At 35.4% G+C, this 22,730-nt stretch overlaps 4 protein-coding genes, 1 non-coding gene and 1 pseudogene across 5 annotated transcripts; 2 read left to right on the plus strand and 4 right to left on the minus strand.

Moving 5' to 3' along the window:
• Positions 1 to 2,717: 2,717 nt before the first annotated feature.
• LOC108811513 (copper transporter 3-like) lies at positions 2,718 to 3,389 on the minus strand. The gene has a single exon (XM_018583570.2). The coding sequence runs from the start codon at positions 3,276 to 3,278 to the stop codon at positions 2,817 to 2,819; it is 462 nt and encodes a 153-aa protein (XP_018439072.1). The 5' UTR covers positions 3,279 to 3,389; the 3' UTR covers positions 2,718 to 2,816.
• Positions 3,390 to 5,374: 1,985 nt separating this feature from the next.
• LOC108811511 (ATP-dependent RNA helicase DEAH13) lies at positions 5,375 to 9,835 on the plus strand. The gene is made up of 6 exons (XM_018583567.2): positions 5,375 to 5,525; positions 5,622 to 5,817; positions 5,899 to 5,959; positions 6,047 to 6,379; positions 6,478 to 6,672; positions 6,761 to 9,835. The coding sequence occupies exons 2-6, from the start codon at positions 5,630 to 5,632 to the stop codon at positions 9,749 to 9,751; spliced, it is 3,768 nt and encodes a 1,255-aa protein (XP_018439069.1). The 5' UTR covers positions 5,375 to 5,525; positions 5,622 to 5,629; the 3' UTR covers positions 9,752 to 9,835.
• A 159-nt stretch (positions 9,836 to 9,994) lies between these two features.
• Positions 9,995 to 12,476, minus strand: LOC130496910 (probable carboxylesterase 11). The gene is made up of 2 exons (XM_056989589.1): positions 11,483 to 12,476; positions 9,995 to 10,685 (listed from the first exon to the last, which is right to left on the minus strand). Exons 1-2 carry the CDS (start codon positions 12,289 to 12,291, stop codon positions 10,148 to 10,150), a joined length of 1,347 nt encoding a protein of 448 aa, XP_056845569.1. The 5' UTR covers positions 12,292 to 12,476; the 3' UTR covers positions 9,995 to 10,147.
• Positions 12,477 to 13,544: 1,068 nt separating this feature from the next.
• LOC108807949 (probable disease resistance protein RPP1) lies at positions 13,545 to 15,637 on the minus strand. The gene is made up of 2 exons (XM_018580169.2): positions 15,029 to 15,637; positions 13,545 to 14,495 (listed from the first exon to the last, which is right to left on the minus strand). Exons 1-2 carry the CDS (start codon positions 15,616 to 15,618, stop codon positions 13,754 to 13,756), a joined length of 1,332 nt encoding a protein of 443 aa, XP_018435671.1. The 5' UTR covers positions 15,619 to 15,637; the 3' UTR covers positions 13,545 to 13,753.
• Positions 13,592 to 13,665, plus strand: TRNAV-AAC (transfer RNA valine (anticodon AAC)). The gene has a single exon. It is a non-coding gene; the product is annotated as a tRNA-Val (tRNA).
• Positions 15,638 to 21,079: 5,442 nt separating the features above from the next.
• LOC108807950 (prohibitin-4, mitochondrial-like) lies at positions 21,080 to 22,173 on the minus strand (annotated as a pseudogene).
• Positions 22,174 to 22,730: the final 557 nt, after the last annotated feature.

The raw sequence follows: 22,730 nt of genomic DNA on the forward strand, positions 1-22,730 counted from the left end.
GGTCTCCAATTGAGCATAAATGTTTTTCCACATACTTTGTTACCAAAACGTGTTTGACCCATGTTTCACACTCGCTCTGATCTTCCATCCACAACCGCTAACCCGATATGCCACAAGGAGAGTTTTTGTTTGATTTGTATATTCTGAAAAGAAAAACCTACCCCTCCACTGCTGTCAACCGCAGCTCTGAAAGCAGTGCATCCTTGCTAACAAAACTCTGGTTGACATAGATGCTGGTACAATCCGATTTTCCTCTTCAATAGCATTTGTCTTAGCATATGTCTTTTCATTTCTTCAAAACAAATTATTATCATCATCTTCCTCGTCCTCATCTAGAACCTTTCCATAAAGACTGTAATCCCCACCATTCTGATCCGTTTCCACAACCAATAGTGTTTATCAGCATCCTCCTCCCCATTTTTCCTCCTCCCCATTTTCCTCCTCCCCATCTTGATTTTCATCTTCAACAGACTCATTATCACCAACATCTTCAAAACATTCATCAGCCTCATCATATTCACCAACATCTTCTTCCCATTCACCAGCTTCATCATTATCACCAACATCTTCTTCCCATTCACCAGCTTCATCATTATCACCAGCTTCTTTCTCTTTTCTCTGAAACCGTTTCCACCTTGCTGCGGCTTGATACACAAAGACATACTCTATGCGTTTTGAGTATCTCGAGCAAGTTTCGAAACTTGTCTATCACTTGTAACATGAATGGGAGGACTGCTTGGAGTCATCATCATTTTCTGCTGGTAATGAGTAGCTAATCTCCACAGTCACTGATCTCATGTCCAGGTTATAATCTTCTTGAGCCATTGCAACAAGTTCAGCATGTGTTGAATCTTCATTCAATAAAAACAATCTTGCTCCTTTGAGATTCATCAACCACAAATCCCAACGGAAATCTCTCAACAACCATTCTCCATACACTGCATGTAACTTAAAAATCATCTGCAAATATTCAAAATAAAACACATTAGTAAACATAGAGAAAATGAAGAAGTTCAACAAACATTATCGCAGACGACTTAGATTTAAGTCGTCCAGAAGACTTAAAGGTAAGTCGTCTAAAGAGGTCACTTTTGCAATTGAAAATTAAAGGGACGACTTAATTCTAAGTCGTCCGGCTTTGTTTTGTTAAAAAAAAAAATTCAGACGACTTATATATAAGTCGTCTACGAAAAACGGGCTAGTTTTGCATTTGACCGAATCGTGTCAGATCTTTGACTATTTCTGGACGACTTATAAATCAGTCGTCTCTGGAAAGTAAAAATTTCAATATTTTTTATTCAAACGACGACTTACACGTAAGTCGTCCAGGTTAGTTTTGTAATTGAAAAATAAAACTTGAAATTTAACTTTCTCCAGACGACTTAACTAAAAGTCGTCCAGCTAGACGACTTAATTTAGGTCGTCCGGGATAAGCAAGGTTTGGACGACTTAATTGGGAAAAATTCTGGACGACTTTGCTTTCCCCGGACGACTTTAAATTAAGTCTTCTGACGGGACGACTTTATATTATGTCGTCTAATAAAAATTAAATTATGAAGTTTTATTTTTCAACTACAAAACTAACCTAAGACGACTTACACGTAAGTCGTCTAGTTTAATAAAATATTGAAAAATTTTAACTTTTCGAGAGACGACTGAATTATAAGTCGTCCAGAAATAGTCAAAGATCTGACACGATTCGGTCAAATGCAAAACTAGCCTGTTTCTCGTAGACGACTTATATATAAGTCGTCTGGACTGTTTTTTTTCACCAAACAAAGCTGGACGACTTAGTTTAAGTCGTCCGTTTGACCAGAAGACTCATCAGTAAGTCTTCTAACATACAGATGACTTACTTGTAAGTCTTCTACGCGAACAGATTTTGAAAAAAATTCAAATTCGTACCTTCAACTAGGTGAGATGACTTTGTTTGCACACAGGGTCTTCTCCAACCACCCAGAACCTCAACGAAAGCAACCGTAAGTCAAAACGAAAGAAATATGGCTCCAAACAATTTTGAATCAAAAGCTTCAGTTTTTTGGATGAATATGGAGAGAAAGTGAAAGAAATGTTGTTTTAGTTCATAACAATTGAAACAGAGAGAGTGTAAAGAGATTTACGTGCATTAAAGGGCATTAAAAGCTCCAAACAGTTCGTACAAGGTTGTTCCCACTATTCATGGCAGTGGCAATATTGTAAATACTTGAAGAAAATGAGTTGAGACAGTAAGAGCCATTTTCGAAAAAAAAAAAAAAAAAGGGTTAATGCATTTTCGTAGATAAAATGCAGATGTGGGGTTAAAAACTCAAAAAAAAATGAGTCAAAAGAAAAGGTTAGTTTTCTGTTTGAATTCAAGTTTTGAGTCACTTTTGCAATAAGCCCTTATATAAACTCTCAAAATCGTGATTATTTATATATTGACCGCTATATTTAGGTGCTGATAAGGTTAACAACAACCGAATCGGTGTCAGGACCTGGATCAGCGTTTGTTTCTTTTTTTTTCCGGCTAATCTTGGTTTTATTAATCACTGTCAACGGTTACAGAGTTTAGTAAGAAGGATATGATACACCCTTAAAAATAAGGGGAAAATTAGCTAATATGTCAGCACATGAATTAGCTTCGCGATGATCAGCGTTTGTTTCGTAGTTTATTAAATTAACCAGACCGTAAACAATTATCTTTTCGACACAACAAGAAAAAAATTGAGAATCAACTAGATCTAAAAATGTTGGAAGATTTTATTTTCATCATTATTGCTATTTCAGACTTTCAGGGGAAAAAAAACAAAACGATAAAGCCACAAAACAAATATGAATCAACAATGTGACTGAACCTCGGTGTGATTGTTATTACTACCAGTGTCTTTAAAAGACCTACTTCCAAAAATCATAAACCCTAATCCAAAACCAGCCATTGCAGCCAAGAAGACTCCTCCATTGAATGACATCACAGCCAACATGATCAAATAAGACAAACCAGCCCTCACAGTGTAAACCACCGTCTGGATAAGCCCGCCGCCAAAGCTAGCCGGACCAGCTTTCATGACTCCGCACCGCGAAATATACTCTGAAAATGCAGAAAAGACGAAAATGCTGGCGAGGCAGACCCAATACATGGTCAGATTGGTCCCTGGCCAGCCGTCGAATAGAACCTCCGTGTTTTTGCCCCAAAAGAAAGTCATGTGCATCATGCCACCGTGATGACGGCGGCGATGTTGGAAGAACGCCGATGGTGAAGGTGCCGGAGCCGTCTGAGAAGATCCACTCATGCCGTTCATATTTGTTTAGAGATATTTCTCTTAACTTGAGATGTGAGGGTTTGCTTGTGTGTGCGTGTGGGGTAATTATAAGGGTTTAGTTTTGGGGTTGGAGTTTGGTGTGTAGTACATTTTTACAACAACAATGCGACAATTTTGTTTATATTCTTGTGTTGAAATTGTACTTCAAAGAGACTTAGTTGAGATAAATAAGAAAAAGATATCTAAGTGAGACTAGATAATTCCTTTTTTCACGTCTAATACGTGAAATTTGAACAAGTAAAACCCAAAGATCTAGTTGGGAAATCTTTGATTAGTTTTTTTGAGACTTGAAGCAGTTCGTCTTGTTTCTAGCTTTACTGTTATAATTGTTTTCATAGTATAAAGCGTGTAGATTTGACTTTAAAAAGGTTTAAAGTGCGTAGAATTTTTAAATTAAGAAAACCGTGAAATAACATTATCTTAAAAAAGCATTATCTTAAAACCTTTTCATAGTATCTATACTCCATGAGATGTAGTTCATCTCTCCATGGGGACGAAGCTTGTGTCCCAAGAGAGATGGGAAAGAGCGTAGGATGCTTGACTCATGTCTCGAGTTCATTACTCCGTGTAAGATCACGCCAACACAGAGAGCTGAATCAGCAAACCAAGGGAAGCTTTGTCTCGTTCCAATACGGGTCTAAGTAAAGTTTAGAACCGAAGGAGTAAACCTTTAAACAGACGAGGCTGGAAGTAAGTATAGAAAACAAATGAAGAAAAGAAAGAGAAGAGCTTCTTTCCAAAGCTTGGCACCTCTGATCCATTGACACTTGTTCAGTTATTTCTGGACAGAGCTTAGTAATATATACATTAGACCAAACATAAGTGATAAAGCAATGTACTTACTTTGAATTAAAAGTGGTGTGGATGAGGGCAGACACTTGAAAGACAACCTTGGAGACAGTAACTAACACACTGATGAAGGCATTAGCCAACAAATAACAGATCAATGAGACAACAGTGAAGCTTGCGAGGGGAGGAATTGGCTGAGCCATTAGGAAGGAGAAGAACAAAGAAGTTAGAAGAGGGAAAGCAGCTAGAAGCAGAAATGGACAAGGTATTTCTAAGTTGTACTCTAAAGCAGAGAGCAATGGTGGCACAGATTGTTTGTTGTCCCATTGATGAGCTTGCCGCATAATGGTCAACAATATAACGGCAAATGAGAAGCCAACTAGCTGCAATATCAGCTTATATGTGAAGAAAGGTTATTCAATTTGTGGAGGAAGACTTGTCGTGCGATAAGTGCATGATTACACACGCACGCAAGCGTGTGCGGTAATAGTTTTATGCACCACACTACTATAACATGCATGATTAGTAAACTGGGGATGCGTACATACATCTATGCTCAAGAGATGTGTGTGTGCAAAGGAAACAAATCAAGCATTTTTGTAATTGATATATCACCTGTTTTGGGGCGGGCCCTTTTGGAATGATAGAACCATTTTTGACGTAACTTCCAGAACCACCCTTTCACAAAATGGTAAGTTTGAATTCGATTTCTCCTTCTCAGGCCATCATAGATGGAGTCTTACTCCAGAACAAGGGGCCAGGTTTGTAACAAAGATAAAAGTGTTTCTTTCCATTTGATCCCTATAGTACAGGAAATGTGTCGCGGGAGATCAATACTGACATCTTAAGTGATAAACAAGTCTAGAAAATAGCAAATTAGCAAGCATTAAGTGAATCCTTTCAGCACAGACCAATAAATTCTATGTCCAACCAGCGCCTTCTCCCGTCCATATATAGATAGCCAATATTGTAACAGTACTTGTTGTTTGTTGTCAAGAGAAGCATCATCATCCCTCCACTCCAGGCCACAGGTAGAGAAGTTTGTGGTTCAGAGCCTCCTGGGAAGATAGACATCAATCAATGTTAATAAATGTATTTTTTTTGTAATCTGCTGTCACGTTTTGCTCTGTATTGTTGTAAACACTGTTAAAAAGCCTTTGGGATTTAATCGTATGAATGAATGAATGATCGATGTTGACAAAAAAAAGAATTTTTTTTTTCTTTTGTAACACAAGGAAAAAAAAAGGTTTAAATGAGTTATCGGGCCGGTCCGTTGTGGACCAAAACAAAAGAAAGGGTTAAATTGAATCTTAACTATTCATCATCGCCGCAGCTCTCTTCCTTGAATTTCTCGAATCCCAAAACCTAACGCCAGCTGTTTCCGGGGACGGCGAGTGAGATAAAACCCTAATCTTATTACTCCGGCGTCAAAACAAGGTACCGGCCGACTTCTCTCTCCCTTTGCAATATAATTTCGTCTTTAAAATCGAGATTCTTCCCTGCTTCTTCTTCTTATATCAGTTCTTCTATCAGTTTAAAGCATGAAGGGAGGCGATTGCAATTTAGATATAATGCCTCCAAGGACGAAGAAGAATAATAATAAACAGATGAGTGATAAGCTCAACTTAAAGAAGACAGCTTTGAGCAAATCACAGAAACGGAAGCTGAAGAAACTTGAGGAAGAGAAAGAGAGAGAGCTCCTCTCTGCTAAAACTTCCCACTTGTTAGAGTATGTATGCCTTTACTTACTCACACTCTCTGTTCTTCACTTCCTTCCCACTTCATTCATCATCTGAGTTGTTCTCTGCAGCAAGTATAAAATATCTGAGGATGTGTCTTTGCTTTTACAATCTTCTAAAGCTATCGGAAGAGTTAAGCCAAAGTTTCTCATCTTTTTGTTAATTAGTTTAGTTATATTGTGTTTCTGTTTCTGATTCTCCTTTTTGTGTGTGTTTCAGTCTGATACCAAGCTGGAGAAACGTAGGAGACCAATGCAGCTATCTAAAGCGGGTGTCTTGTCTGATGAGCCTGCCAAGGAAAATGACGACGACGACTCTGATTCTTTTATGGACGATGAGCCTACCTCACCTGAAAACCATATCCAAACTGATTCTGACCAACTTATTCATCATGCCAATGAAGCCGATCCCAAAGTGATGATGATGATCTCTTCTGCTGAAGAGGAGGTCCGTGAAGAAGATGATGAAACTAAGATCCGTGAGGAAGATGAAGCTATGTATATGAATCTACAGACAACACGTCGTCGTGATGATGAAGGCTTACAAAGAATGGTTTGTCAATATTTTTCTTTTTTTGAAAATTCGGCTATGATGTGTGTGTTTGGTTTGATTGTTTTTTTTTTCTAATGGAGTTTGATAATTGAAAACAGGATGAGAGTGAAGATGTAACTGTAAAAGGACCTGCGTTTGTGGTTCATGTTTCAAGACCAGCTGAAGTTGAAGAGAGTAGGAAAGATCTTCCTATAATTATGATGGAGCAGGAGATCATGGAGGCTATTAATTATCATCCCACCGTTATTATTTCTGGAAAGACCGGTTGTGGTAAAACCACTCAAGTTCCTCAGGTCAGTTGGTTTTTTTTTTGCTCATGTTCTGAGGGTTTTTTTGGTCTCAGCGCTGCTAATCTAATCATTCTGTTTCTGAATCTTTCAGTTCCTTTATGAAGCTGGTTTTGGTTCAAAGCAATTCAGTTCACGAAGCGGGGTCATAGGTATTACACAACCACGTCGTGTGGCTGTCCTCGCCACTGCCAAGAGGGTGGCTCTTGAGCTTGGCGTTCGTCTCGGTCAAGAAGTCGGTTTCCAAGTTAGGTACGACAAAAAGATTGGCGAGAACTCAGCTATCAAGTTTATGACCGATGGGATTTTACTCCGTGAAGTTAAGGGTGATCTCTTACTGAGGCGTTACTCAGTGATAATTCTCGATGAAGCTCATGAAAGAAGCTTGAACACAGACATTCTAATTGGGATGCTCACTCGATCCATCAAAATCCGACAGGAAGAGTACATGCGTCAACAGAAGTTTCTACAAACCGGAGGCACAATAGCATCAGAAGACCTCATCTGGCCGCTTAAACTTATATTGATGAGTGCAACTTTGCGAGTAGAAGATTTTGTGTCAGGGGATAGGTTGTTCCCTAAGCCACCTCCGGTAATAGAGGTTCCCACTCGACAGTACGCGGTGACTATACATTTCTCCAAGAGGACTGACGAGGTTAATTACATGGGTGAAGCTTACAAGAAAGTGATGTCGATTCACAAAAAGTTACCACAAGGAGGGATACTCGTGTTTGTGACGGGGCAGAGAGAAGTTGAGAATCTATGTGAGAAGTTACGCAAATCTTCAAGGGAACTTGTTGTTCAAGCTGCTAGAAGAGATGCTTCTGAGGCCAAGAAGAAACCTGATGATGATGATGATGATGATGATGATGATGATGGTTCGTTTGGTGGTGTTGACATGAAGGAGATTGCTGAAGCGTTTGATGATGCCTCCAACACTCAAGATTACAGGTTTAACTCGTTTGGAGAAGATCCATCTGAAACTGGTGGTAATGTTAACGATTTTTATTTTGACGATTATGATGAGTCTGATGAAGAAAGCGACTGGGAAACAGTCGTTGACGACGTCGGCCTTGCGAATTCACTTGTAGAAGATGGGAAGAAGGTTGATGCCCTTCGTGCAGCGTTTAAAGCTTTGGCAGACAAAAAAGGATCTGATTCTACTGAGCCAACAACGTCCGCTGAAGCAGAGGAGGAGAAGGAGGAGAAGAAACCATTCACTCCAGGGAAACTACGTGTTCTTCCACTATATGCGATGCTCAATCCAGCTGCACAGCTCCGAGTGTTTGAGGAAGTTGAGGAAGGAGAAAGGCTTGTGGTTGTGGCAACTAATGTAGCGGAAACTTCTCTGACTATTCCGGGGATAAAGTATGTGGTTGATACCGGCCGGGCCAAAGCTAAGAGCTTTGATATCAAGACTGGAATGGAAGCATATGAGGTTGATTGGATTAGTCAAGCTTCAGCTAGTCAACGAGCCGGAAGAGCTGGACGAACTGGACCTGGTCACTGTTACCGTCTCTATTCATCAGCTGTTTTTAGCAACACATTTGAGGAATCATCCCCTCCTGAAATCACCCAAGTTCCTATCGATGGAGTCGTTCTTCAGTTGAAATCTATGAACATTCCAAAGGTTGAAAACTTCCCGTTTCCAACACCGCCTGAGGCATCATCTGTTAAACAATCAGAAAGATGCTTAAAGGCTTTAGAGGCTCTGGACAGCAACGGGAGGATAACACCGCTAGGGAATTCAATGTCTAACTATCCCATGAGTCCACGTCACTCGAGAATGCTTCTCACAGTCATCGAAATGCTGAAAGAGGCGCGTAACTACTCCCGGGCGAATCTCGTCCTTGGATACGCGGTTGCAGCAGCAGCTGCGTTGAGTTTAGAGAACCCGTTGATAATGCAGTTTGGAGGAGATAACAAAAACGAGCATGAAGATGCAGGAGTCAAGGAGGAGGATGATAAACAACGGAAGAAGGATCGGAAAGATAAGATCAAAGCTGCTCGTGACAGATTCTCCAACCCGAGCAGCGATGCTTTGACCGTAGCTTACGCGCTGCATTCCTTCGAGGTGGCGAAGAACAGCTTGGAGTTCTGCGAGTCCAACGGGTTGAATATGAAGACTATGAACGAGATGTCTAAGCTCAAAGCTGATCTTCTGCGACTTGTTTTCAGGTCCTCTGAAACTGAAAACCTTTACGCATGGACTCATGGGACTGTACAAGACGTGGAGGAGTCATGGAGAAAAGCAGCGTCGTCGAAAACCCCGCTTTTGCAGAAGGAAGAAGAGCTCTTGGGAGAAGCCATATGCGCTGGATGGGCAGACCGTGTAGCTAGAAGGACTAGATCCACAGAGTACCAAGCGTGTGCGGTTCAAGGAGAACCTGTTTACTTGCACCGCTGGTCTTCTCTAATAAACTCTGCACCAGAGTTACTAGTCTACAGCGAGCTCCTACGAACCAACAAACCATACATGCACGGAGCGACGCGGGTGAAGCCGGAGTGGCTTGTTAAACACGCCAAGTCTCTGTGTGTGTTCTCCACGCCGCTCAAGGATCCGAAGCCGTATTACTCGAGGGAGCTGGATAGAGTTTTCTGCTGGGTGGTTCCTAGCTTCGGCCCTCATCTTTGGGAGCTTCCGGCTCACAGTGAGGAAGTAAGAGATGATACATACAGAGCAGCGGTTTTTGGATATGCGTTGCTTCGAGGAGAGGTGTTGCCTTGTTTAAAAAGCGCTAGGGCGTTGATGGCTGTGAAACCTGAGACGATGTTGGAGAAAGAAGGTTGGGGTTTAGAGAGAGTTGGGAGTTTGGTGACAGCGTTGGAAAAGAAGAAGATTGATAGTTTGGAGAGTTTGAGAAAGAGATGGGAACAGAACTCGAATTTGCTGTACCCGGAAATTGAAGCTTGGTTTCAGAAGAAGTCTCGTCATCATGTTAAAGAGCTTTGGCAGAGAATGCTGCAGGAGGCTAAGGCTAAGGCTAACATCATCCCTGTTGAAACTTCTGGGGAGTTGAAGAGGTCGGTCATCCCTTTTGAACGTTCTGGAAAGTTGAAGAGGCCAAAAGTGTGTTTTGAATAAGAATCAGCTAAAACATAGAACGATGAAATTTATTTGAGAATTTGGCATAATTTTTGTTTATCATATCTTCGTTGATTTGCTTCAGTTGCAGCATTCTGCTTATTAAATGTGTTTGGAGGCAGCTGAACTCAGTTTTAGGACTACAAAGATCAACACAACTCTAAATTGATGTGGATCTGCCTTTGGTTTGGTTTGGTTTTCCAAAAAACTTCTTGGTATGATGATAAACAAAAGCAGGAACACTAGGTCAAGAGAACGTATAATATATAGTTTTAATATAACGGGAAATACCCCGTGACAACAAAAGCTTCCGAGAGTCTTCTTGACTCGACCCATCTCACAGGACACTTTTCTAAACTAACTCTACTCACAGTGAAAAAGAAGCACACAGACTCGCTAGTATGAGAACTCGTGACCACGGAAAGAGATATACTTCTTAACCCAGATGGCAATATCTTCTGCACAGGCCTGAGCCTGTGGAGTCCTAAGAAGCATGTCGAGCGTTGCAAACTCGTGAACCGCGTCTTTGTACTCCAGCACAGGAGCATCTACGTTGACCTTCCTCAGCTCTTCTGAGTAAGCGATGGCTCTGTCTCTCATCCAGTCATGCTCCGCGACGATGGTCAGCGTCGGTGGCATGAACTTGAGCGGTGGGCCCCGGCCTGGAACGAGCGGGTTCGCTGCCGGGTGGTCCAGACTGAACTCTTCTTCCGGTAAGAAAAGCTTCCAAGCGAGGATGCACATGGGTTTGTCGTAGAAGTAGGAGTTTGCTTGTTTGATCTCGGATTGCGTGGGAACGGTGCCGATGAAGAACGGGTACATTAAGACTTGAGCCACAACCTTGACTGGGTCTAGATTTTGACCAGCTTCGATGGCTTTGCGGGATACGTAGTCAGCTATGTTGGCACCACAGCTCACACCAAGAAGCACGCATCTGAAGTGTCAATTTTTTTTTTTTGAGAAGTCACAGAACTCAGTAAGATTGTTTTTTTTTTCACCTGAATCACATGAAAGCAACACATCTACAGACACTTATAAAACCACAAATAGATCCCAGTTTCTTCTATCATTAAAAGGTTCTTAAGAACCATAAGAACATTTTATGGATAAAAAAGTCATTGAATAATGTGAAATCAGCGTTCACTAAGATAAAATAGATGTAGCATATGACATGAATCTCATTTGGCATACGAAGATCACTCTGAATCTGAATCCGTAAGTAGATATGTTTTTCTTGAAAAAAAAAGAAGCCTTGCTAACTCATTTCTAAGAAGATTGCTGGAATTTAAAGGATCAATTACACATATTGATCATGATGAATGAACCAGGCCAAAAATAATTAACAAAGACCAATTCAAAGCTATTATGTAAATGCCAATGAATAAGACGGGAAGGCAGCAGATATCCCCACAGCAAACAAGTGCCTTTTGACAAATATCAAGACATGATACGGACAAGACAACTGAACTCAGCACCAAGACCAATAAACAACAACATATATAAATAATCATCTACTTCCACAAGTAAATCACAAGATACATTGCACAGCAAAAGAAGTAACGTTAAAGGTTAGAACTTTTAGCTAAAGAAATCATTATAGACAAGGCAATCATAGACAACACTTCCCCAGAGCTAAGTAAGTATACTACCTAGACAACAAATCCAACCTCTTACAATCTCATAAGCAATGCAAATGAAAAAAGAAAAAAGGACTTTGGGGTATTTATTTACCTGGAAGGATCAGCATGAGAAGCGAGCCAAGGCTCAACCAAAGAAGCACCAAAAGCATCAACAACATGCTTCTTCTTCACCTCTCCTCCTCCTCCTCCACCTCTCCGCGACATGGACTTATTACAATCCGCGAGATTGGCCTGCTTCCCAAGCCACTGCAACACCTTGAACCCGTCCTCACACGCCGCGGGGTACCTATTCTCCGGCGCCAGCCTATACCCAACCGCCAAAACAATCACATCGCAATGCTTCGCCATCCTCCTACAGAAGAAATCATTCGCCACCGAGTCGTTGCTCCCACTCACCCACCCTCCTCCGTGGAACTGCACCATCACCGGAAGCTTCCTGCATTCCCCACCCGACGACGACGGCGGTGCGTACCCTCTGTACAACACCTCCTCCGCAGAGGAGGAGGATGAGGAGGAGGCGGTGGTGAGAGCGTAACTGCTTCTTCTAGACTCGGACTTGTGAGAGGAGTGCAACGAGTTGGACGAGCCGTGGCTGTTTCTTCTAAGGAGGAGATCCGATCCGGTTCGAGACTTGGCGGAGGCGGCGAGGTTGTTGAGAGCGGATTCGGGGAGGAAGATGCGGACGGAGAGGGAGGTTAGGGGATCGATGTGGATGTCTTTGGTGGCGACTCCGTCGGTGAATAAGGGGTTCGGAGGGGAGACGGATTCTTCGGGTCGGGTCGTGACGCCGAACGGATCCGATGAGGATGAGATGGAGTCTGATTGGATCCGGTTTTGTAGACGGTGTTTTAAAAGGAACTTGAAGAAGACGCTGTAGAGCTTCACGCCGACGCTCGGCATTTTTTTCTCAGATCTCGGAGAAGCTCGATTAGGGATCCATGGAGATTTAGGGTTAGTGGAGAGTGGAGGATTGCTTCAATGTGGAGCTTTGGTTGAGCGTAATAGAGACAAACAAGGTTAGTAGACAAACTTAATTAAAAAAAAAAGCTTAGGTGGGAAGAGAGACACTGTCTGTGAGATTATTAAAAAAATGTTTGCTTTTTGAGGTTTGTATTATGGTCACTACGCTTTAAATTTCAGGTTGTAAAGAAAATTTAAATTAGATGGGCTGTGTGGGCTTATTGATAGTGATATATCAACTCTCTTTTCTTTCGGACTGGGATCTATAATCCTAGTTTGTTTATGTGATACTATTACCATCATTTTCATCATATTACTGATTTAACTGATTTTTATTATTAAGAAAATTGCCAAATATATATATATATATATATATCATTGTATTTATCATTTTCATCATATTGTTAAAATACATTATCTCCCATTTTTGCATAAGTATCTATAAAAGTTAAAACTAATGCCAAGTAAATATATAACAATGTTTTTTTTGAAACTTAATATATAACAATGTTAGATATCCAAACATTTTCTAATAAAAATATAATTTTCGTAAATTCATTTAATAAATATGGATTTACCAATTTAAATAAAATTTTCTAGTGATAAAAACAAGTTTCGTTTATTTAAAATTGTCAAATTTTATATCTCACATAAATGCAAATAAAAATAAAAACTTGCAAAAAAAACGCAACAAGTATAATAATATTTCATGAATAAAAATATTGTTTCAAGCTGATGAAGATGATGAGTAAACTGACAAACCGACCTGCGTTTTTTTTTTTGAATTAATTCAACCAATGTAATAAATTTTCTCTAATTTTATCCTTCGATGCACTTTGTATATGTGTGTGTGTATGTTGGCATTATACTACTGGTTGTGGATATTGGAACCAGGATTTAAATGGGGGCTCTATGCGGGATTTACAAGAGAAGAGAAAGACACCATGTACGTTTTTTCTTTCTCCAACTTCACAACTTTGTCCGATTGATAATGCCATTAGCTTGTTTTGGTTGATGGTATTCAGTTCCCCGTGTGGAATGGAATGGTGGTGCTGATTAATATGGAATTAAATTATAGTGAAGATATTTGTTACCCAAAGTGAAACAAATAACAATGATATTACAAGGAATTGAATTGAACTCAGAACAGATTCTTGGTTACAACTTACAAGTGTGTATCATTGTATGTAGTAACTCATGATGAACTGGTGAACCTTTAATGGCTGAAAATATACAAAATGGTTTCGTGGTGTAGTTGGTTATCACGTCAGTCTAACACACTGAAGGTCTCCGGTTCGAACCCGGGCGAAGCCAATGATAATTTTTTGTAGTATGGTAATAAAAACCAAGAATACATCATGTTTCTCCTGACTTTGAATAAAATATTGATCTGCTTTCTTTTTCAAAGTGGATCAATCTTATCAATCCACTCTTGCTTGGACATTCCTCTGAAATAAGAGCCCATAATTTTCAGTCTCAAAGGTAGTCTGCCAGCAACATTGCAAACTCTTATAGCAAGATCCTCATAACCATCTTTGGGAAACTTTTGATCAAAAGCAGCCAAACAAAATATTTGCATAGCTTCATAGTCTGATGGTAAAGCCACTCCATAAACATCATCAATCGTATGTGCCTCCAAAACTTCCCTGTCCTGTACCGCGATGACAACCCGGCTTCCAGGACCAAACCATGGACTTACTTTCATCATTGCATCTAACTGTACTGATCTGTGGACATTGTCAATAACTACAAGCACTTTCTTGCGTTTCAGCTTCTCTCTTTCAACTCCTAGGTCAATAACTTCGTTATCATTTTGGTATGTTAGTAGAGACATAAACTCCACATCAGAAGAAGCTGGTCTTGTATAAAGTGCGTTGATGTCCTTGATATAGAGACTCACGTTGAATCTTTGAGAGAGTTGTTTAAAGAGATATTTAGTGATTGTGCTCTTACCAATCCCAGGAAGACCCCAAATGCCTATCATCTTCACTTCATCCGAATCTAGGTATAACAATCGTCTCATCTCTTCCATATGAGCTCCCATTCCAACTAAGTCGTAATTGAAATCAATTGATCTCATGAAATGAGTCAGCTTTTTTGAAACATCAGTGGTGATATTCTCTACCATGTCTGCTTCATTATCCCTAGGGGTGATCAATTCATGCAACGTGGAAAGAAAATGAAGATTACATAGACTATATTCACTTTGGCTGGATCATATAAAATAAGTTACAAGTAGAAAGATTTGTTTAAAAATTATCTCATAAATCATATTAACACATATCATCAGAGTGTTTTTGTTGATACCTTTTTTTTTGTTCACAATTTTTGTTGCTACCTACATATTAACACATATCATCAGAGTGTTTTTGTTGATACCTTTTTTTTGTTCACAATTTTTGTTTCTACCTACATATTAACACATATCATCAGAGTGCTTTTGTTGCTACCTTTTTTTTTTGTTCACAATTTTTGTTGCTACCTACATATTAATTTTTGATCATATTTTATGCCATGCACTTAACCTCTTTTAAGAAAAAAAAACCATTTCAATTTTGACTGAAGTAGAGTATGGTCTCAATCACTATTCTAAAAAGCATCTTAAGCGGCCGTTTGGACATAACATAAACCCTATTGAGTGTAAAAACATAAAAAAACATCAGAAAAGAGGACGAACCAGTTGTTTGAATGATAACCAGCAATTGGGGCTACTTCTGCCAAAGCTACTCTCCATCTTCTGATTTCCTCATTAGTTTTACCGGTACAAGTTTGTCTGAAGACCTTCCCAAAATCTCCGGTTTGCTTGCGTACATCAGATGGATCCACCTTATAGAAAACCGCAATCACTATTTGACCAAACTCTCGCCTACACTTCATAATCTCCACCAGTTCATCAAGACACCATTTTGAAGAAGCATAGTTCTTCGAGAACAAGACGACCGCGATTTTAGATCCTCTAATGGCCCTTACAAGTTGAAAAGATATGGATTCTCCTCTCTCCATCTCATTGTCATTGAATTGTTTGATTCCTTTTCTCTCAAACCCCTTTTGAATGTGACTTAAAAAGTCTTTTCGGACATCTTCCCCGTGGAAGCTTGGAAAGACATCATGTGTCCAGTTACGAGACAAAGAAAGTGAAGGTGAAGAGAGACTTAATGATGAAGAGGAAGAAAAAGAATCGTGTTCTCTGTTTTCGTGATTGGATATATAGAATGCTAAGAAGCCTATTGCAGCAACAAAAACTGTACGGAATAAGGAAGAATCCATTAGTATGATGAAAAGAGGATGTCATTCCTATACGGAGCAGGAATGATTAACAAACGTGGCTACCAATGTGTTGACAACTTGACATAGAACGTTGACTCCGCTGATGAGTACGTTTGCACCAATAATATTTTCGTGGATTTTTTTTGGGGGGGCGACAAGTCAGTTTTGGTGGCTCTAATTCATTTTTAGTCCAATTCAGAATAATTCATGGGTCAAATTTCTACACTGCTGACTGTTCATGGGGAAATAGGTAAAAACAAAGTACACTATTTTACAAGAGAAATGCGATTTTTTAAACGAGAGATTTTAATCTTGGATCTTAACTTTTTTTTTCTGGTTCGGAATCAAATCAACCTGCACCATTACCAAAATTTCTACACTGCTGACAGTTCATGGGGAAATAGGATATTTGTAGAAACAAAGTACATTATTTTACAAGAGAATTACGAATCTTAATATATTTTTTTTCTGGTTCAGAATCAAATCAACCTGCACCATTATTAAAAGTGCGGGTATATTTTTCGTTTTACATTTTTTTTTAAATTAATTTTTATATTTGTGTTTTTAATTATATTTATATTTTTGTATAATATTTTCTTAAATAATTAATAATAATTTTTAATCTATTCTATTAAAATAGTTGGATCACACCTATATCAATATGTCATGATGATGTTTATTCCTAAAGTTTGCAACATATTATATTTTCTAATAGTCATCTAACATAATTAGTCAAGAATATTCGTACTAAAAACCCAAAAATTAAAGTCTAATATTCTATTAGATCACGACTATATACTCGGAACGGTTTTAAATGCTATGTCCGAAAACCAATATCAAATCCAACCTGCATCGAAAATCTAACAATTTTTTTGAAAAATGTTTGAAAAATAATAATTTTAATATGTGTGTGTGTGTGCAAATTGGTTAATATAGTTTTCACTAACTTTAAATAAAATCATATTTAATAAATATTTTTAGTCGGATAACCAATTTAAAACCCGTGAAACTAAAATCTATAGAATATATTTTAATAAATAATACTTCCATAACAATATCAAATACACATTAAAAGTATACTCAAAATGTAAATTAAATATTGGCCATATAGTTAGGTACCAAATAGAAGATGATTACGTTATATTATATGCTATCTTCTAGGGAATTTAGATGCATTTTTAAAATATGTTGATTGAAGTAATTATTAATAATGTTAATCTATTAATTAAAAAGATTATTATGCAATTTAAAAAAAAAAAGCAAACATAAACCCTCTCGTTCATAATAATAGTAATCTATTAACTAAAAATATTATTAGGCAATTTAAATGGTGGTTAGATCCAGAAAATAAATTTGATATGGTCCAGATTATTAGAAAAAGTGACTTTATATATATTTTAGATATCCCGTACAGATTAGTATCTTTATTTAATTGTTGTTTGTATGAATAACTGCATCGACAATCATATTTTCAGAAACTGGTCGTGTTGGTTTATGTGGCGGTTACCCCATAATTAGGAAGGTTAATGTGGTGGTTACGTTCAAAAAGTAAATTACATTGCAGTTATAATAATAAAACTAGATTTTGATCCGTCCGTGCGGATATATATTTCAAAAATATATTGCTATTTATTTTTCATGTCAATATCATAGTTGGATAAAAAGTCCAAATCTGAAGAACCGAACCGATCACGATCCGAAAGAGTAATATCAAACCCGAACCAAAGTTGATTAAATATCCAACTTATTTAAAATTTGATATTTAGACAACTGAAACTATAACCAATTCGAACCGAATATTTTGGATATCAAAATGTATCTGAAAAGATTTATATACTTATATATATACATTATATTAATTATTTTAGTTTTAATGTATATAAAAACATCCAGAATATATATGATATTTTTAGGTTGGTTTAAATACTTGAAAATATATAAAAATAGTCAAATATAAATATCTAACATAGTGAAAGTTCACTCAAAACACCAAAATATTTAAAATAATTATTGATTTTTGATCCAAAATTTAAACCAAATCAATTTATATGTTAACTTTAGGTATTCTCACATATGTTATTCAGATTTATATACAATATATTATTTTATTCATATATTTTAAGAAATTAAAAATATATAATGAATTTAAAAAATAACTTAAATGGGTTATCCGAACCCGAACTAAACCCGCAAAGATCCGAATATAATTTGAACTAAAATTTAGAAATATCTGAATGGAGCTGAAATCTTAGACCCCTGAAACCCAAAACTCAAACAGATCTGAAACGAACCTGAATGGATACATGAACGCCCACCTCTAGTCATAATTCGAACTGAAATTTAGAAGTATATGAATGATGCTGAAATCTTTGCCCCTGGAAACCCGAATCACAAACAGATCCGAAACGAATCGAAATGGATACCTGAACACCCAGCCCTTGTCACTATTATGTATCATATATATGTCATCATATAATTAATATTATTGGTACATTATATAAATAATCATATAATTAATAGTATTTTATATGTACCATCTTATAAATAACCACATATATTATATTCTTAAAGTTTAATGTGAAATATAAAACCATAATTTAAGTTGGTATATGAAATTATGTTTTTGTTGTATTTTTCTTATATATTGATTTTTTAGTAATGGTTATTGAAAATATTTTAGTAAAAATAAAATTTTGAATATACGCATATTTTAAATCAATTTTTGATATAAATCAACTTTAAATTATTATTTTGATTTGAAAAATGTATATAAAATTTAAATTTTATTTTAGGATTATTTTAGACAAAAAATGTTTTTAGGTAATTATATTAGTCCATTTTGTATATTTTAAAACTGATATAATGGATTTCCAATTTTTATTACTAACATAAGCCATTACTTTTTTATTTTTGACATACTTTTATCCATGTTTCAAAATTTTAATTTTTTACATTAGTTTTCTATGAATTATTATTAATTTTATGATATTTTAAAAAAAAATTGAACTCTTGAAATTTTTATATTTGACTAAACTAAATAAGATAATAGTATTGTTTTTAAAAACTGTTTTATATAATATATTATTTATATTTCAGTTTGTGTTTTTATTTTCACCGTAAAATTGTAAATAAAAAGAAATATAGAAAGAAGGTTGTTTAATCCCCTAATCTATATTTGAGAAGTGATTTTGACATGTGTCATCACCATATTAATTTTGAAAGAAAAATTATGACATGGCACACTAACATTGATGACATGTCTTGAAATAAACTATGACATGGATATTTACATTTAGTATTGATTTATATTTAAGATAATTTTTTAAAAATATGATAATAACTTATAGATCATTATGACATATTTACATTTAATATTGATTTATATTTAAGGTAAAAATTTAAAATATGGCAATAACTTATATATCATAATTAATATAACAATAAATAATAAATTAAATAGAAATATAATAATAATTAAAATTTCGAAATATTATTTGGCTATATTTTATAAGTATATAATTTTTATTACAAAAACAATTCTTCAAAATACTATGCATTTTGAAAAAAAAAAATTCTTTAAATAATGACATGGACATTTATATTTATTGTTGATTTGTATTTTTAGTAAGTTTTTAAAATATGGTAATAACTCATAGATCATATTAATATAGCAATAAATAATATAATGTTATAAATAAAAATATAATATTATTTGGAATTTTTCAAAATTTAATTCTATTTTATAATTATTATTAGTAAAACAATTGTTCAAAATTATACAGTTTTTAAATGTAATTTTCTAATCCAATACTATTAGTTTATTTTTAATATCCATAAATTTTAGAGAATTATTTAGTTTTATGTTTTGATAATTATACACTTAACAAAATTTTCTCTTGAATTTACAAAATTTGATTTAAAATATTTTAACAAAAAGATATAAATTAAAGAATATTTCAAAATTGTAATTTTAAATATATAAATACATATTGCTAAATATACATTGAATAAAAAAAATTTTTTTAATCTTAAAGTTTTTTTTGACATCTTAATATTAAAGTTTTACATATGATTAAATTAAGATTATATATTGTAAGCAAATAATAAAATCAAAAATTAACAAAATTTGTATTTTAAAATAAATTTAAATTTTAAAACTTTTAGTTCTGCACATGGTGCAGGAAGACACCTAGTCTATTGTAAAAACAATGGCTAAATGTTTAAATAAAACGAAGTATTAAATATGTTATTTATGTTTCTAAACAATTCTCATTTGTTTTCAATTTATTGGAAATACAATGGCTAAATGTGTAAATAAAAGAAAGTACACATCTCTAATATCCATGTTTCCAAACATATTTCATTTATTCTATTATCCTTGTTTTCAAACAATCCAATTGTGTAATTCAACTTTAATAATATAGATATGTATTGTTGAAATAATAAGTTGGACACAATCCCATATCAATTGGTCATACTTATGTTTTAATAGAATTGATGGTGTAAATTTTTCTTCCATCAAATTTCAAATTAAAAACATAATATAAGCATAATATCAGTAATATCTAAACTATTAAAATTGAGGCACATTTTATATTTAACCCTAAGTTTTCTTCAATATTTACCATTCTATGCCACTGGAATTAAAAAAAATATCGTTTAACATATCTTGACCCATTATTTCGCTTTCTATAAATCAACTAAGGAAAAATGGTTGCTTAGCCCAATATTTTGTCCGTTTGTTAGAGTAGCTTAATATGTTTTGGGCTTATTATACCTGGCCTAGACTATAATAACAACTTAAATATCTCTGAAGCAAACCGAAGAAACCAATAAAGAATTGTTTTATAAATTACCTAAACCATTACAAACTAAACGATTGATATATATTTTATGTATTTATAAATTTATTTTCTTTGTTTTTAAGGGATACTAAGATTTTGGAATTAGAAAAAATTATGATTCACCTCTATATTATTTTAACTAAGAAATTTAAAATTTCTTTCAAAATATTTTATTAAAATTTCAATTTTGATTTTTATCATAACTGCAGAAAATAATTTTCAATCTAAACTTATATATAAATATTATAAATATATCATTTAATATAAAAATAAAAAATAAATACCCGCCCCGTCGGACTGATCAAGATCTAGTTTGCGTTTAAACCACTAGTTTAGTTTTGAAAGCCTTTTGTTAAAAAAAAACCACTAGTTTACCAAGCCAGGTGAAAAATAATAGTTGAATTTATTACTACACTAAAAAAGAGAATATATAGATTCACAACAAAAACAACTAACACTTCAAAAAAAAAAAACAACTAACACTTCTCTTTCCATATAGTTTACTGGAAAGAAAATACCATCGCCACTAAGCTAAATTCACAGCTCCATATTTCTTTTTTGTCACTTAAGCTCTCCTCTCTCCACTTGCCAATACAAAGGTGCATACAATTGCTTGCTCAACAACCAGCGTTCAGGTTAAGGAACATGCTTTTCCCACCGGGCAAGTAAGCCACGTTAGGAGACCTAGCCAACGTAGCTGCAACCTCCCTCGAAGCCTCATTCCTCCTAAGCTCAATCAGTCCCATCCCAGCTTTAGCTCTTGCATCAGATATCAACTGAGCAGCTTTACTCTCACCTTCAGCTCTAATAACCGCGGCCCTCCTCTCGTGGTCAGCCTTCATCACCACAAACTTGGACCTTGTTGCTGAGCCACTTGCTTCGCCTCCACTGCCCTAGAGTACTCCATACCGTATGACATATTCGGTGACGGCCACATCGTCGAGCTCGATGCTGAAGTCCCTGGCACGCTTGATGAGAAAGTCATGTACAACTGTACAAGTGCTGATACTTGGAATCTCTCGGTGAGGAGCTGATCAGCGTTGGAATGAGCAGCCACAGCTTTCAAAATCGAATCATTTTCATCAATCTCCCAATAGTAAATATTAAATGAATAGTTTTGTTAAATCTATAAAGAGCATGGATAGGTGTATTAAGAAACCATTTTTAAAATGACAACCCCAACGGTACTAAAGTAATTACTAACACATTCAATGGTCGAGTAAACTGTTGTTTTGAAAATTTTAATCCATTAATTAACTTAATCTTTGTTACGGTTCTTTCAATATTTGATTTAGACAGTTTATTCAACTCATAGTTTTCGGTGATTTGTATTAAAATGACAAATTTACACTATTATTCAAACATAAATTTTAAAAACTCATTTAAAATCTACTGTTATTGAATTTGACATTTTGTAAAATACTCAAAATCCGCTGTCACTAAAAATATTCTAAGCAGTAGAATTTTAAAGTTTTTAGGTAATCTTAGATTGTTTGCGTGGAGTTTTTTAGTTAAAAATCAATAAAACTTAAATTTCATGGTTTTATGTGATATTTTATAATAGTTTAATGAAAATCACCTAAAATCCATTAAATCTTCGCAATTTATTAAAATTATTTAAATCCCATTAAAAATCAAATCACATCAAATGTTAAATAAATCGAATACACCCCTTTAGCTAGATTTGCAAATTGCAATTAATACCATCCATCGCCCAACTAAGTACGGCAAAGCATGTACGGCAAGGCAAAATACCAAATCTGATTACACATTATTATTGTCTTTTGTAAGGGAAATCCAGACATATTACAAAGCTTAGAATTTTCATAAATAAATAAAAAATTAATATCATGAATAATATCTACAACCAATAGTTGATCGGTTGGAGTTTGGTAGTTATATGCTGGCTAATCTCTTTCCACTTCAATAGAGGGAATCAATAGATTTATTGATTATAGTATTTTTATTCAGTTTAATAACAAAGAAAAACTCAGAAAAATAATCTTATCTTTTAGTTTAGAAAAAATTGAAAAACGTTATGCGCTGTAGTAGTTTTATGTTTTTTTCTTTAGAAATTAGGTTGTAAGTTTTTTTGGCTTTGATTTTAATTTTTTGGTATTAATTTATTTTCAAAGGAAATTAAAAGCACTAAATAAAAAGTGTAAAAATTTGATTTCAAAAGCTAACATTTTTAAATAATTTTTTTACTGTAGTTACATTTTCCAAATCTAAAATATGATTACTTTACAAAAACGATTTTTGAAAGAA

Source organism: Raphanus sativus, chromosome 6 (assembly GCF_000801105.2).
Source record: "Raphanus sativus cultivar WK10039 chromosome 6, ASM80110v3, whole genome shotgun sequence".
NCBI lineage: Eukaryota > Viridiplantae > Streptophyta > Magnoliopsida > Brassicales > Brassicaceae > Raphanus > Raphanus sativus.